Genomic DNA, 14,181 nt, shown 5'->3' with positions numbered 1-14,181 from the left:
AAAAAGAATTGTTGTTCTACATAAAGATGGCCAAGGCTATAAGAAGATTGCCAAGACCCTGAAACTGAGCTGCTGCACGGTGGCCAAGACCATACAGCCGTGTAACAGGACAGGTTGCACTCAGAAAAGGCCTGGCCATGGTCAGCCAAAGAAGTTGAGTGCACATGCTCAGCGTCATATCCAGAGGTTGTCTTTGGGAAATGACGTATGAGTGCTGCCAGCATTGCTGCAGAGGTTGAAGGGGTGGGGGGTCAGCCCATCAGTGCTCAGACCATACGCCGCACACTGCATCAAATTGTTCTGCATGGCTGTCGTCCCAGAAGGAAGCCTCTTCTAAAGATGATGCACAGGAAAGCCCGCAAACAGTTTGCTGAAGACAAGCAGACTAAGGACATGGATTACTGGAACCATGTCCTGTGGTCTGATGAGACCAAGATAAACTTATTTGGTTCAGAGGGTGTCAAGCGTGAGTGGCGGCAACCGGGTGAGGAGTACAAAGACAAGTGTGTCTTACCTACAGTCAAGCATGTTGGTGGGAGTGTCATGGTCTGGGGCTGCATGAGTGCTGCCGCCACTGGGGAGCTACAGTTCATTGAGGGAACCATGAATGCCAACGGGTACTGTGACATACAGAAGCAGAGTATGATCCTCTCCCTTCGGAGACTGGGCCACAGGGCAGTATTCCAACATAATAACGACCCCAAACACACCTCCAAGGCGACCACTGCCTTGTTAAAGAAGCTGAAGGTAAAGGTGATGGACTGGCCAAGCATGTCTCCAGACCTAAACCCTATTGAGCATCTGTGGGGCATCCTCAAACAGAAGGTGGAGGAGCGCAAGGTCTCTAACATACACCAGCTCCGTGATGTCGTCATGGAGGAGTGGAAGAGGACTCCAGTGGCAACCTGTGAAGCTCTGGTGAACTCCATGCCCAAGAGTGTTAAGGCAGTGCTGGAAAATAATGGTGGCCACACAAAATATTGACACTTTGGGCCCAATTTGGATATGTTCACTTAGGAGTGTACTCACTTTTGTTCCCAGCGGTTTAGACATTAATGGCTGTGTGTTGAGTTATTTTGAGGTGACAGCAAATGTACACTGAGATACCGCTGTGACATCTGTGTCTGTCTAGTTTTTTCCTCCATCCTGTCCGGACCCCATGTTGGTCTCTGGGGAATTGGATATGTGTCCGTTTACATCACATTATCCCCAATCTGGCACAATCAGGTCTGGTGAAATGGATCTCTGATTCGTTTGTCTTTCCGGACCTGGCCGAAGATGGGGGTAGCCGGACACCCGTCCATTTACACACGGCTATCATAGACTAGCATTGGGCACCTGATCGGGTCCATTTGAAAAACTGAGCGGCTGACCCGATCGGACCAGCCACGTGAAAGGGGCCTAAACGTTTTTTTTTCTTGTTCTTTTCTGTATTGGAAGGCATTTCTTTTTTTTACATTTTGCTTTGTATTAAATTCTGTAGGGAGCCACTTGGGCTCATAGGGTTCCTGAGGGCCCTCTGATAATTCAATGAGTCTATCATTCCCAACATACTACTCAGTGTTTCCCGATCTTTCCAGTATAATGAAGAATATCAATGTTATAACCGAGATCAATGAAGCAGACAGCAGAGCAGCGCGCACTGATACTTTATAATAGTTGGGTTCTAAAAGAAACAATAAAACACAAAATTAAATATTCATTATGAGTAAGAATGAAATACATCATTTTATGCTCTGCATAGCAAAGCTGAACAATCAGAGAAATGGACCGATGAAATACATATAACTAGGGATGCACTGAAACCGTTTTTCGGTATCGAGTACGAGTACCGATATATATTTTTCTGTACTCGCCGATACCGAGTGCCGATACCAGAAGTCCCATTAAGGAAGCCAGGCGGCGTGTAAAGACCCACCACCGGGTTCCCGATTAGCAGGGAAGCCGTCTTCATGCTCTCTCATCACCAGGTGATGAGGAAGCATGGAGCCGGCTTTCTGGCCAATCAAAGTTGATACAAAGTCTAATTCAGGTAGTTACACTGCTTGCATTACAAAAAAATAATTTTTCTAGTTCTCCTCAGGATCACAGGGGGACATAAACTAGCATCCTCCCTTGACCCAAAGCTCAGTATGCCGCGAGCTACAGCTTGTGGTTTACTGAGAATGCCGCAGCCAGGAAGGATCCCGACATTACTGTCTGGATCCACCCAGCTGCGTGATTGACAGCTGGCTCTGAATATCTAGAGGCAGAGCCAGCTGTACCCGCCCCCTCCCCCGTCCGTTCCGCCAGTCAGTGCTGGAGGATGGGAGAGGGGAATCCCTGTGGGGAGTGGTGAGTGACAGTCACGGCTCTCTGCAGTGACAGGATCGAGAAGTGAGCGAGCAACGGTTTGTGTTCACTCACTTCCCGATCTATTGAGCCGACCTGTGACAGTTTAATTATCACACGTCGGCTCGAACTATGAGGCTGAGTAAAAATCACTCACCTCGTAGTTCTCCTTTTAATGTTATGTTGATACATTAATACTCTTGTTATCTGCAAGGCAAAATTACCAGTTGCTTAAGCGTGTAATCATTCACTGAGCACAGCCCCATAGACTCTACTCTGGTCAGTTTTGTAAGGCTTTAGGACAGGGAGCTTCAAAAGACCACATCATAAACCAGCATTGAATTTCGAAGTCCTCAAGCACAGCGAGCATGTTATAGATTGAATTAGAAAAGACGGATTTGTTGTTTTCATAATTTACAGAAAGTTCAGCTCCGAAAGTTCAGCTCCGCCTTTAAAAAACGAACAAAGAATTTGGGGCCGAGCAGATATTTAAATGGGGGGAAAAAAAGCATGATGTTGAGTTGAATGACACCCAACATCATCAAACCCACTTCTTGTAAGCCCAGGCTGTCATGGACACTCCCCCTGAGGGCACGTCATCATGCCACCCTGGGCTCACAGTACTCCTAAAAAATAAAAGAAGCTGGAGCTCGGCTTTAACAATGTATAGTAATTGCAGGATGTGACGCGTAGGACAAGCTCAGAATTACTTCTGACTTCTATAAACTTTTTTCACTCACCCCATTTCACAGTGAGAACATCCTCCAAGCTGCTGTGATCTACATGGCAGGAGTAAGTGTCTCCATCCCTTGTTGGTACTTCTGCGCTGACTCTGATCTGATAGGTGCCATCAGGATGGGGGAGAATTGGACTCATTTCATCTGAAGGAACATCATCTACCCCATTCCTCACCCACTTCACATGCACAGCCCGGGGGTGAAACCCGTACACCAGGCACTGAAGTCTTGTCACCTTGTCGGACTCATGATGACCCCACACCTTCACCTCTGGATGCACTGAGAAAAGTATAAAGGATAAGTACACTTTAAAAACAAAAAAAGTGCATTTGCCCCCTCCCTTGCCCTAACCCCCCCACCCCCACCCCTCCACAGATATATACATGGTTTTGCTGTTTACATCCAGCGGTGCAAGTCTTTATTGTCCTGGCTGCGCCCGTCACGTTAGAGATGCACCAATACCGTTTTTTTATATTGAGTACGAATACCGATATTTATCTTTTGGTACTCACTGATACCGAGTACTGATACCGGTATATCCGCCAGCATTGAGCCGGGTTCCTGGCCAATCAGGAAGCCAGGTGGCCTGTCATTACCCTTCCTGATTGGCCGAGCAGCCGGCTCCATGCTGTTTGGCCGGCTCCATGCTGATTGGCCGGGAAGCTGACTTCCATGCCAATCAGGAATACAGGAGGAGGGTCATTACCCACCACTTGGCTTCCTGCCTGGCCAGGAAGCTGGCTCCATGCTATTTGGCCAATCAGTTTTGAAATACATATAACTAGGGATGCACTGAAACCGTCTGGAAGCCGGGTGGCGACTCATTACCTGTCAGGAAGCCGGCTCCATGCTCCCTCGCGGCACTGCCAGTCAGAGGAAATCTCCCTCTGACCAGAAGTTCCGGTATTGGTGGTGTATATTGGAGCATTTGATATGAGTACTCGCCCAAATACTCGGTATCGGCACAGATAACGATACTAGTTTCGGTACCAGTGCATCCCTAGTTCTCATAGATGGGGCACTGATGTGTAGGCACTTTCAGCACAGTTGAGACTTGCACCGCTCGATGTCAAAATACAAAATAGCCGCGGCTGTGGGATTGGCGTAAGTATACATCTATGGAGGGGGAGGGTGGGTTAGGTTAGGTCAGGGGAAGGGGCAAAAAGCATATGGGCACTTTTGTTGTGAAAAAATCAATCCCCTCTGGTGATCAATGTACATTGCAAAGATTTTAACAAACTTTGTTGCAGATTCCTCCCCGTCAATTTTCTGAAGAAAAAGCTATTTGTTGCAACACGTCTATTCCAGACTGATTCCTGAATGGGGGGCGGGTTCATTATAATCATCTGGTGCACTCTAATGAGGAAAGTTGTGGAGTCGGCATCCCTTTAGAGGTAGTTAACCTTTCAGGAGAATCTCACCAACAATTATTATTATACAGGATTTATATAGCGCCGACAGTTTGCTCAGCGCTTTACAATATAAGGAAGACATTACAGTTACAATACAAGTCAAGTCTAGATGGTAAGGAGGGCCCTGCCCCTGAGAGCTTGCAATCTAAAATTACATTTCTATTTCAGGTATGCCGTAAACATTACTTGTATCTTAGTGCAGACTTCGAGGAAATCAGTGAACCAATCACATAAGCAGGAAATTAAATTTCTAGGGCCATTCCGTCTACTAACGGTGTAGAGAAAGCCTCCAGGTGGCCATATTGCATTACATTTTGTGAACAGTTTTATAAAATGACAGCGGCTTCAGATTAAAATAGAAAGGTCGTTGTTACTGATAATAAATTACAAGATGGCTTTTGTAGCTTTTTATGCTATATTAATTTTTTTAGCGAAAGTGGAGTTTTCCTTTAATATATATTTCAGAGAGCTAAGGAAATATATTTGAAAACGTAATCAAGAGGTGACTTTCTCCTTGCTAGGACTTTATACACACAATCCCATTCACCATGATGAGTTTTTAGGACTGGAGCTTTACAGTGCAGTGAAAAGCAGAGCAACTTCAACTTTGTTAGTGGCCCCAGAGTTGCTCTCAGGAGACATGATAACAGTTCACCATCAGAGTCCACCTGCTTCTGATCACCAGAAGTCCCTCTTCTAGAGGTTTTCTACTTTCTTGTTTAAATCCAAACTTTAGGCAAGCATCTAAATACACAGCCGAAATACTGCCGAAGAATTGGCATTACTGATCAGGCAGTATTCTGATCTAGACGCCCCAAGAAGACAGTACAGCCAGGTCTGTGACCTTCCAGCTTACTACATTACAATTACTGTATACAGCAAAGTCTAAGGCCCCATTCACACTGCGCGATTCGCAAATCACGCGTTTGTCGAACAGTTTGCATTTTGCGCGATATCGCGCAAATGCTTGCATTGAGCAAGCTAGAATCGTGGCAAAATCCGCTCCAAAAAGGGTCCTGCTGTAGCGACGCACGGCCCGCGACAGCAGGACCCTTTGCCCCATTGCCAAGCATTGGAGAGCGATATCGCGCGGTAAATAGCCGCGATATCGCGGGAATTACCGCGTGATAAATCGCTCAGTGTGAACGGGGCCTAAGACAGCTTATGATTGGTGGACAAAGAAAGAGCAGCGGTACATTGACGGGTTTATAATTATGTTATGCAAACTTTCAGCACTCGGCATTGCAGCAGCGTCTGACTGACTTATAGCACAACCCCTCCTCCTAGTTTCTGCCCTCTTCAATGATGGATTGCAGGAAGCTCATATCAGGAGGAATTAGATGCGTATGCCAACTACATGTAATCATATATTTAATTACTATTTTAATAAATCCATTACTGTATTCTATGATTTGTTTTATATCTGAATGGAATAGTCTAAAGTAAACTTCTCACTTTGCTCTTATTGGAAAAAAACATAGTGAATAATAAAAACAAAAAACAGTAGTTGCCTCGGCCACCAAAATGTTTTTCTGCTATGATATGACATGTAATATGGCCCCCCTGGGGGCATTCTGTACACAGTTGGTATATGGAACGCCCCCAGAAATGTTGCTTTTTCTGTGATTGGCTGGCTGATCTTCCCAGAGACAAGCTGCATTTTCAGCATTCCCTACAACAGGAATTTCATTGTTAGTGAAATAGGGCTAATTACTATTACTATTAATTATTATTAGGAAAAAGACTCCTCCCATTCAGGAATCAGACCCCTCCCATTCAGGAATCAGTCCTCCCATTCAGGAATCAGTCCTCTCCCATTCAGGAATCAGTCCTCTCCCATTCAGGAATCAGTCCTCTCCCATTCAGGGATAAGACCCTTCCCATTCATGAATCAGTCCTCTCCCATTCGGGAATCAGACCCCTCCCATTCAGGGATAAGACCCTTCCCATTCATGAATCAGTCCTCTCCCATTCGGGAATCAGACCCCTCCCATTCAGGAATCAGTCCTCTCCCATTCAGGAATCAGTCCTCTCCCATTCAGGAATCAGTCCTCTCCCATTCAGGAATCAGTCCTCTCCCATTCAGGGATAAGACCCTTCCCATTCATGAATCAGTCCTCTCCCATTCGGGAATCAGACCCCTCCCATTCGGGAATCAGTCCTCTCCCATTCAGGAATCAGACCCCTCCCATTCAGGAATCAGACCCCTCCCATTCAGGAATCAGACCCCTCCCATTCAGGAATCAGACCCTTTATAGTCAGGAATCAGACCCCTCCCATTCAGGAATCAGACCCCTCCCATTCAGTCTGGAAAGGACATGGTGGAAGAAAAAGCTTTTTATTCAGAACAGAAACAGTTTGGAATCTGTAACAAAGTTTTTTACAATGTACACAGATCTCCCAGAGGGGATTGGTTTTATTCTGAACAAAGTGGAGTTACACTGTAAGATAAAAGAACAGGTAGACTTTGTGCTGTGTGTAGCGCCATCTTACCTCTCTTATTCAGCTCTAGTTCTCCGAAACGGATGTACCTTCCAAGAGCACCGGTGCAGTGTTGTGTGAGGTAACCTTTCACACTCCCTGCGATGTCGGGATCAGTGTTCCATCTTTCTGCACTGATCTGTGCCTCAGACACAGCCGGCTCCCACCACAATGACTTGTCATCTAAGTATAGGAAATCTCTCCCATTCAGGGCGTACTGGTAATAGCCTCGGACGCTGCCATCTTCATCCCGGGAACAGCCATACATAAGCTGGAGGGTGAGGAAGCCTGTAGGGAACAAAATGCTTACAGTTAAAAAAATATCAAAAAGGTATTATCATTTTCACAGAACACCTTCCTGGAAGACTATTTGGTGAGATACTCCCTAAGGTCCAGTTCACACTAGATGCAGTGCGTTCCGGCCCAAGTATGACCAGAACGCACTGCCTCGCATTGTGGCCGGCTCACTCTTCAGTGGGGCAGCAGGAGGGCGTGGCGGGCCATTCAAGTGAATGGCACCGTAGCCATGCCCTCGAGCTGCAATGCGATTGGCCGCACGGGATCGCAATGCACATTATGCCTGCGGTCCGCTGCGATCAAAATGCTGCAAGCACTATTTTGATCGCACCAGACCGGACCGCACTGGAGGAAACCCACACGGAGAACATATTGGTTGTGATTTGAGCCATGGACCCCAGTGCTGTAAGGCAGGAGGGCTGACTTCTAAACCCCTGTGCATGGATATGCTCATCCAAACCCACTATCCCATACTCACTGGAAGAACAATTCAGCCGATGCTTCAGTATGCGCAGGTTGTCCTTGAAGACTTTCTCCCAGCCTCGGCGATAATTGGTCTCCCTGTCCCAGTAACTTGTGTTCTCCAGCTTTTCCATCCAGGAGGCCACGGGGACATTGCACTTTGTACCGTAGTCATACTTGTCTATCTGATGATCATTCACAAAACCACCCGCATAGAATTCATAGGGATATTCTTCGTGCTGAAACACTCCGGTGTGGTAATACATCAGACTCTGTGTCTCTGACCGAGGAGAAGAGCAAAACGTTATACTGCAGGAGAGCGGCCAATCATCTGTCAGCTTTCATAGTCATAGAGTACTCTCCTCTGATGGGAGGTGAAATCTGATTGGTTGTTCTAGCTTACTGCATTTTAAACATAATTGATGATGTTTGACGTGTCTCATTGAATGAAACTTGTATGGGGGGAGCATGCGTGATGTCCTGAGATGTCACCTGAAAGCTGACGTAGTTATATAAACTACAATAAGGCCTTGTTCACACCAAGCGCGGAGCAGGTGCAGAGCAGGTGCAGACCGGATCAAAACTGCGTCCAATGTATTCCTATGGTATTTTTAGCTCCAGTTCACATCGCAGTGTGCAGATCCAGAGCAGGTCCAGAGCAGGTAAAAAAAACTGCAGCAGGCCCTTTTTTACCTGCTCTGGATCTGCAAACGCATCAAAAACGCATGCAAATGCCTGCTTTTTTTTTTTTTTAGCCAAAAACGCATCTAAAAGACTAGCTTGCATGTGCAGAAACCTGACCGGATCTGCTCTGCTTTTGGTGTGAACAAGGCCTAAAGGATAAATGTATCTTACATAGTGATTGTGCAAATCTATCTATCTATCTATCTATCTATCTCCATCCATCACACTTTCACTGATCTGCACCATAGAACATTCAAGCACTCACCGGAGACGGCAATCTGAAACAATGATGTTAGCACAACTTTAAACAATAATGAAGCTGAAAAGCCGAGAGAGGAAAGCAGGTCTCTGAAGGATGAATCTGATTTTTGGAACGCACCATCTGTATATAAACCAAAACAGATATGTATCATAGAAAATAATATCGCCGCACAGGGTCCCTTTTTATCAGGCTCAGAATGACAAAACACCGAAGTATAACACCCTTTAAATACACATACATGATCGAACAAGAAAGTAGAACCTCCCCCCGGCATCTCGTCACATTGAGTTCCCGGCAAACGAAAATTCAAAAACATACATACAGTCAGCATGGAGCAAACAGCGCGCCTATTGCCATATCAAGCCTATTCTTCCATGCCAACATGTGCCATTGCCAAAACTGTGACTCCTAATAGAGATTGCTTCACTTCTTAAAGCGGACCTTTACCTATATCTTCAAAACAACAACAAAGACACCTTTAGAAATGTTTAGTAATGACAATGTAGCGCCCTCTAGAATGTCGCTATTCAATTTAGAAATACCTGGACTGTAACCAGTCTAGATGCTGATTATGCAGAGCTCTGCATTCTATAGGTGTCCCTGAGTCTGCTGGATTGATTGCTCCTCCTGTTGCTGAGGTAAAGGGAGCCTTGGCATACAGTGAGGGAGGATCCATCCTCAGACTATGACCATGCACCTGACCCTGACCAATCCCTGAGCAGGATGACTCAGAGGCCTGGTTGAGGGCAGGTAATAAAGATCTGGGAACACTGTGCAGAGGTCTCTTCCCCCTGTGGGCCTCTCCCTAGGAGGTCTGTGTGATACAGATGACTGGCCTGGGCCTCAGCACATGGCAGTTGCTGGAGGCCTAGAACACCACAGATACTTTACTTGGGCCCATACACGTGGCAGGTGTTGGGTGCCTCGATCTAGAGGATATTACTACATATCTGGCGTGCACCTCAGCAAGTGGCAGATGCTGAGGACACAGAGATTCCAGATACTTCTGAGAAAGGACCTGATGGAAGCTGGGCTGGAGGTGGAGTCTTCTTGTCGAGGAGTGTCGCAGAGGAGCTGGTGAGAGCGACCGTCTGGAACCCTACAAGAGAGATCCCTCACCCTATTCCAGGTGTCTGCTATAGAAGAAGCCAGCGGTTCCTACCCGAGTCCAGAAGATAGCTACCTTTCTCCTATGAGTTACTGGACCATCCTGGCTGTTTGCAGTATTGTTAAAGAAACCATTGGTCACTCTGACCGGATCACGGTGCTATTGACCTTAGCTGTTGCTAGGGGAGGAAGCGGTCCTCTGAAGAATCCGCCAGGGCATCCTACAGACCCCAAATCCTCTCTGCTGTTGATCTTTGCAAATAAATCTTCAAAAAGACCCTAAGACTTGAGTCCATTCTGTCCGTGAGTGTCGGTGTGCTGGATCTGAGCAAAGGGGGGCCGGTGGCTGGAGCAAACAGGTAGGAGAACCTCAATTCATATCCAGCGTCTCCTTTTGGGGTGAGCGCTACAACAATCTATAAACACATACTTCTAGATCATTGCAGGCTATGTATTATTTGTATACCTTATTTCTATTTTCCTCCCCATTCTTCTCACAGCGGCCATTTTTACTAAGGGCAGATTACTAGATCTCCCTTTACTTCCTGGAACTCTGGCACATGTGACTAGGACATGTGACCATGCACATCATCTCAGGGGAGGAAAATGTCTTTCCATGAGATCTCGTGAGATTACAGAGAAGATTTTCCCAGCAATGCTCTGCAGATGTAACCTTCCCAGAATGCAATGCTTGGGCACAATTACATCACTTTTTCCAAACAGTACCAGCTAGGAGAAAACATGAAATTGTAAGTAAAATTAAAATGTTTATTGAACTAATGAATGTTATATGGTTTCATATCAGTGCAGAGCTGCATGCTCATGTGATTTGTAGCCAAAGGGGGTGAAGGTCCACTTTAATGCTTTTTGCATATCCATCAAGGAGATGTTATGGGCTTGCTTTGGTGAGGTTTGGAAAGCGTGCTCAGTGCTATCAAAGGGTCAGTCTATCTAGAAGCAATATTTTAGTGATATATGGAACAAGGTGGTCTGAGTCACCCCCTGACTTCTTATGTCTTGGATACTCCAACAGGAAGATGTCCCGGCCATAACATCCTGTTGATGACGTGTTGGATATACTGACAGTGAAGCCAACTGTAAAGTGTTGGTGATATAACAGCATACTGATTGTGTTGCTGACTGTAACTATGTCTTCTGAGCACTAGATGGCGCTGTAGTGCAAGTCTGCTCAATACTAGTATTATAGAAAACAGGGGGAAGAAAGAGGGTTTGTGGAGAGATAAGTATGATCCATGCATATATAAAAGTTGTATCAAAGTTTATTAAAGATAAAATACGAAATACAGTCTCAGGCCGATTGCTTCTAAATCTATATACATGATAAAAGCCATAATCCAATAAACAAATTCAGATACATAACTGGCATGGTAGTCCCAATAGTCATTGTTGTTCCAAAGTACATGATCCAATTGTATATGATTAAATCGGGACAATCATGTAATTAATTTAATAATTTTTATTTAATCATATACAATTGGATCATGTACTTTGGAACAACAATGACTATTGGGACTACCATGCCAGTTATGTATCTGAATTTGTTTATTGGATTATGGCTTTTATCATGTATATAGATTTAGAAGCAATCGGCCTGAGACTGTATTTCGTATTTTATCTTTAATAAACTTTGATACAACTTTTATATATGCATGGATCATACTTATCTCTCCACAAACCCTCTTTCTTCCCCCTGTTTTCTATATACAATGTATTTGAGGGGGAGAGATAGTACAGGGAACCCATGTTGGGGCAATCCACGATCTTTATTCTAGTCTCAATACTAGTATTACTGTAGGGGGTACATATGCATAAGTAAATGAGCATGCATAGCAAAAGATTCAAATGTCAGATTTCACACATTCTGAATAGGTAAAGTATGTGAAAAAATCTTATTTGTATTCTAGTATTCTAGAGTATTCTAGAATTTAGAGTATTTATTGTATTTACAGTTCAACTTACATGGAGGTATGAAAAGGGGTTTTCTGGCTGGCTCCTTTGAATGAGGTTTGTCAGGCTGGGAATGATGGGCAAAATACACATTGAATGTTGTTTTAGACAGTTTGATTCTCAAATATAATTTGTGCACGAAGTAAAGATACACTGGGTAGAAAATAAAAGAAACAACCAGTAGTCAGATATGCAAAAATACAAAAAATGTTATAGCTGCATCATAAAAATGGAAAGACAGAAATTTGCTGCTTCTGCAAATTCAGACACAACAAGCAAGCATGATCATAATAATAATCAGAAATGTCATACAGTTTAAAGCAGAATTCCAGTCAAAAATGACAAGAAAAAAATGGAGTAGCCCATCGGAAGATCATATCAAAAACAGCTTTTGCTAAAATATTCAGTTTCAATACAGAGAGTTCCCCTACAAGACTTTCTGCCACTAGATGTCCTCAGTCTGATGACCAGCATCATTCAACCCACTTTCTCTGAGCCCAGGTTGCCCTGGACCCATCCCAGCTTGTGACTAGACAGTGAAAGGAGAAGCAGCACAATAATGAGCTCATCTCTCTGTCACTCAGCTTTCTCCTCCGGTCATCAAGCTTCTTGTCATAACATGAACTTTCTGGTTCCTTCTACTAGGTCTTCCTCTCACACTCCAGCTCTGCTAAACAAGGACTGCAAGAAGCTGATACCAGGTCAAATTCAGGTATGTACACTGCTTGTATTTAAAAAATACATTAAAGCACAACTCTGGACTTCTTTTCATGTACCCTTCCTGTGGCCTCCCCCCTGCACTGTATGGGTTAAATGTTTACTTGGCTGGGGAATGGGGGGGGGGGGGGGTACAACAAATACGTACCTTATTATTCCTCAATTCTGCAGGCTTCCTCCTCTTCCTGCGGCTGGTTCCCTTGAAGCTGGTTTACTTTACTGCCTGACCAGTTGCTGCTCTCCGTCATTCCATACAATGCAGGGCCAGCAGTCCACAACCTGGGGAGTGGGACAGCAGAGGAAAGCGATGGCTGCAAGGGAAGGGAAAAATAAGGAAGAGAGAGGCTTGCCAAATGAGCATTTAACCCATGCAGTGCAGGGGGAGGGGGGGGACCCCAGTACATGAGTACATTTCAAAGCAGTCCAGGGTGTGGTGTTAATGATGTAGACATATCAACTGGCTTGTTAGCCCCTTCTTGCAGACAAACTCCTTATTAATATATTGAGCCAAATAATGAATACAATTATTGATGTAAGGTGATTGCAGAGTACGTGTTGTATATCTGTCCAGAGTTCAGCTTTAGCCCTCATTCACACGAGAAAAGGCCGGCCCGTACAGATCTGCGCTGTGTGCATGTCTGTATCAGGCCACTGGAAGGACAGGTGCTGCGTGTGATTACCAGTATGGGAGTGCATGGTCGTGCACCGCCCTACGCTCACCCGAACTGCACGTCCGTACGGATGCAGGTGTCCCTGCTCGGATGCAGACAAGATCCATTCCATCACACGTACGAATACGGACACCCGCACTCATACGGACCTACACTTGGGGTGAGCATAAGGCAGCGTACGGCTGCGTACTCCCATAGAGAAGGACAGGCTGCTGTGTGTAGTCCCACGCAGCACCTGTCCTTCCAGGGAGTGGCTTAATGCTGCCGTGCACGCAGCACAGATCTGTACGGGCCGGCCTTTTCTCGTGTGAATGAGGGCTAAAAGTGTAAGTTCAGGCAAAATGTTTTTATATATTTTCCTGATTAATAGGAGATAATAATCTTTTCCAACATTTCTTAGTACTAAACTTGGCAAATATAAATTAAAACATATTTAAAAACATTGTGCGCTCCCCTTTAAGCAGAGATAAGGTCTCTTTGGTAGTCATCTACTGAATGAAGAATTGTGGAAGCAGTGTATGAGTGGGTGACAATACATGATACTATTATGAATTATTTGGAAGTCTCCAACATTCTCTCTGTTCTGAAATAGATCCCAAAAGTTGTTGCTAAACACACACATCCTTTAATCTGAACAGAATCTTACCAGGTATAAGTGATCTGTTTTCTATAAATGCTTCAGATTTGGCTTTTAACATTGGTAAACCACCATCATATGATCTGACGGACTTTGGTGTTTCTGGATACAGTAGAAATTCTTCTTGAGGTTCATGGAAACAAATGTAATTAGTAAGACTGTAGCAGGAACAGGACATTTATTTGTTGTTTATGGTATGAAAGGGTCGCTATCGGCTATAGAAGTCTGGATACAGGTAAGTCATTACCAGACAAGGTGTACTGTGCACCAATAGGGAATGATAGTAACTCTCATGATGAAACCAGCCATGGACATTAAAGTAATACTGTCACAGTGGCGTAACCAGAGTTCTGGGCGCCCGGGGCAGAAATTTTTTTTCGCCCCCCCCCCCCATCGTATAAACAACAACAAAACC

The 14,181-nt window shown here is 44.9% G+C and overlaps 1 protein-coding gene across 1 annotated transcript in view; it reads right to left on the bottom strand.

Moving 5' to 3' along the window:
• Window positions 1-1,553: 1,553 nt before the first annotated feature.
• LOC108786524 (major histocompatibility complex class I-related gene protein-like) overlaps window positions 1,554-14,181 on the bottom strand; it is a 48,259-nt gene continuing 35,631 nt past the window's right edge. Inside the window, exon 5 of the mRNA XM_018555842.1 lies at window positions 1,554-1,666. Coding sequence (XP_018411344.1) covers window positions 1,554-1,666 — 113 coding nt within the window. The remainder of the gene's footprint in view (window positions 1,667-14,181) is intronic.

Source organism: Nanorana parkeri, unplaced genomic scaffold, assembly GCF_000935625.1.
Source record: "Nanorana parkeri isolate BGI_ZX_2015 unplaced genomic scaffold, ASM93562v1 scaffold215, whole genome shotgun sequence".
NCBI lineage: Eukaryota > Metazoa > Chordata > Amphibia > Anura > Dicroglossidae > Nanorana > Nanorana parkeri.
This window is presented reverse-complemented; position numbering and strand designations above follow the sequence as displayed.